This window comes from Perkinsus marinus (assembly GCF_000006405.1).
Source record: "Perkinsus marinus ATCC 50983 genomic scaffold scf_1104296937464, whole genome shotgun sequence".
Taxonomy (NCBI): Eukaryota; Perkinsozoa; order Perkinsida; family Perkinsidae; genus Perkinsus; species Perkinsus marinus.
The window spans coordinates 1-2,444 of record NW_003213827.1 but is presented as its reverse complement, the minus strand read 5'-3'; the positions used below and the strand labels follow the sequence as shown (position 1 = coordinate 2,444).

Sequence of the window (2,444 nt, the reverse complement as noted above, 5' to 3'; positions counted from 1 at the left end):
TCGGCCGAATTCTTGGAAGCTACTGAGGACCGAATAATGAATTACAACTTTATCAACTTCTCATTTTACTTCGTTTTCGATTTACAAGATTATATGCCGACATGCTATGCGTTTATAACGATCATTGTTGTTGCTGTTGCTGTGATGTGGAGATTTGCATTGTGATAAGGCCGCTCTTGTGTTTGTTCGAGTGTTGAATTTTGTCATTCCTGCTTAGAGGCCACAGTTGATCAGGGAGAGACTCACGATCGGCATCCCTTTCATTGTGGGAATAATGGCCGGGATCTAGATGGAGACAAATAAGAGTCTTCCCAGGCTTCACAAACTCGACCGCCAACGCAACCAGTAGGTTTCAGAATGATGACACTAGTCTCTGGCCCAGAAAGCACTGAGTTGACTCCCTGAGGCAGATTAGAGAATTCCCTAATCTCACTGCTACTAATGCGGAGCGTAGCATTCAACGTCGCGCTTTTCGGAGAGTTTCTTAACAAAACTCTGAGGTTGAGTCTTTCGGATCTCACATGTTCTGTAGGCGACGCCTCGCGATTTCCCACCACTTCCCACGACTACCAACTAAAATACTTGATGATATTGGACAAGAAACATTCTACAGTAATATGGTAGAGTGGTTAGGCCAAATTATTGAGCGAGCAAAGTTGATGTATTGCATATTTAGTTAATTATAATATTTCATATCTTTAGGGTTATACAATACAGGCCATATATGATGAGGTATTTTACATCGACTTGAATTAAAACACTAGCGGAACGGGGAGGATGTTGCTACACCGAAGGGAAAGAGCCAGGTTCAATTCTCGGCAACGGTAATTACTATCACTACTACCCAAAATATATGCAGGAGAGATCGTTCACACACGTTAAGGTAAATGAGTGTTAAAATTGACGAAGTATTCACAAAATGAATTTCAAGTTCATAGATACTTCCAACACAATAGTGTGATACCAGTTTCCTCTCCGAATACAAACACAACACCAATACATATGAAAATGAGGATGGACCCTAGTAATAACCCTATTTACTCCTGGATAAAGCAGGCCAATCAAAAGGCTTCTAAACAGGAGAGCTATCATCATCATCAGTTTACGCGTTCTATACGGACTAGTACCACCTTCGATGACGATCAATGGTTGTACCTAAATGATATCATCAATAGATGCAGACGTCGACAAGGCATCGTACTTAATGGGCACATAGTCCTCAGGCTTCCTTCCCTTTCCAGTGGCCATTTCCTCACTCATACCATCGCATATTAGTTCACAGAAGGATCCCTTCTTACCATCACCAATCTGATGATTCACTCTAATAAAACTCATCATCAACACGAGATGCTCTCACCTGGTGGCCGTCAAGCTTAATAGCAGCAACGATGTGAGTGTCACCACCACACATGATCACCTCCTTGGCATCGTATAGTTCTTCCTTTTTAATTTCACGCTGGACAACCGGAATAGGCGGGTTTTGAGCTGCGTAAAAAACTCCGAAATAATCGTTCACATCTCTCCTTACCAGCACAGATCTCGAAGATTCTCCTCATAGTCGTGCCCTTCAAAATTCCACCATCAAAAGCAGGCCCAACGACCTCACCCTTCTTCGTCATCATCACCACACTCATCGTACAAGACTCCTTCACAACGCCCTTCTCATCAACCCAAATACCAAAATGACCTAAAAATCATTAATTCTCCCCAAATTAAAACCAACCGAGTCGAGCCGCTGACCTCCCTGTTTTTGCGCTTCCATGAAAAGATGAGCATTCAAGAGGTAATTATTAGACTTGCACGATGCGAGCATAGGCGGCTTGAATGGGACTAATCGAGATTCATGACATCGAGTGATAGAGCATTCGAGCACTCACCAACGTCCGACGATACGGTCACTTCCTCAACGGCATCAGCAGGCACTTGAATTTTGGCATCGGGTTTATCAGTGTTAACATATGCTGATGGGAAAACGACTATGTATCTGTTAGAAAAGAATGTTCAACGATTAAGTAGGGGGAAGGATCACAAGCAGGGCTCGACGCATTTCTCAGGGTTGATACCAAATGCTCCAGAAGGACCAGCCGTCATCCACAACCGGACCTATTTTGAATCTTATATAATAAAAGATTCACCATAATACTCACCGTGGCCTCCCTTAGTTTAGTGACGGCAACTAGCTGCTCTACTATGCTGTAAATATCATCCCTACTCCACTTGGACTTGATCCCTGCCTTGCGTGCTGACTCTAGGAAACGATCACAGTGAATCGAGAAATTCCACCTGAAAATCAGAGTGGCAATTATTACTACTACTACTACTGCGACTACGACAAACAGTGTTGCGGGAATATAAGTTAGCTCTCCTCCACTGTTTCCGGAGTTTCTTCATCGAATATACAAGTTTACATAGGGATTCCGACAAGTGTGCAGAAACCAATGAGA

The 2,444-nt window shown here is 43.1% G+C and overlaps 1 protein-coding gene across 1 annotated transcript; it reads right to left on the bottom strand.

Annotated features, from left to right (window-relative positions):
* Positions 1-1,155: 1,155 nt before the first annotated feature.
* Positions 1,156-2,103, bottom strand: Pmar_PMAR001465 (subgroup IIIi aminotransferase, putative; the record flags this gene model as incomplete). The annotated part of the gene is made up of 6 exons (XM_002783070.1): positions 1,156-1,308; positions 1,358-1,485; positions 1,529-1,687; positions 1,741-1,830; positions 1,878-1,984; positions 2,030-2,103. Coding segments are annotated over 6 exons (711 nt in total), but the record flags the coding sequence as incomplete, so codon positions are not given.
* Between the last annotated feature and the right edge of the window lie 341 nt (positions 2,104-2,444).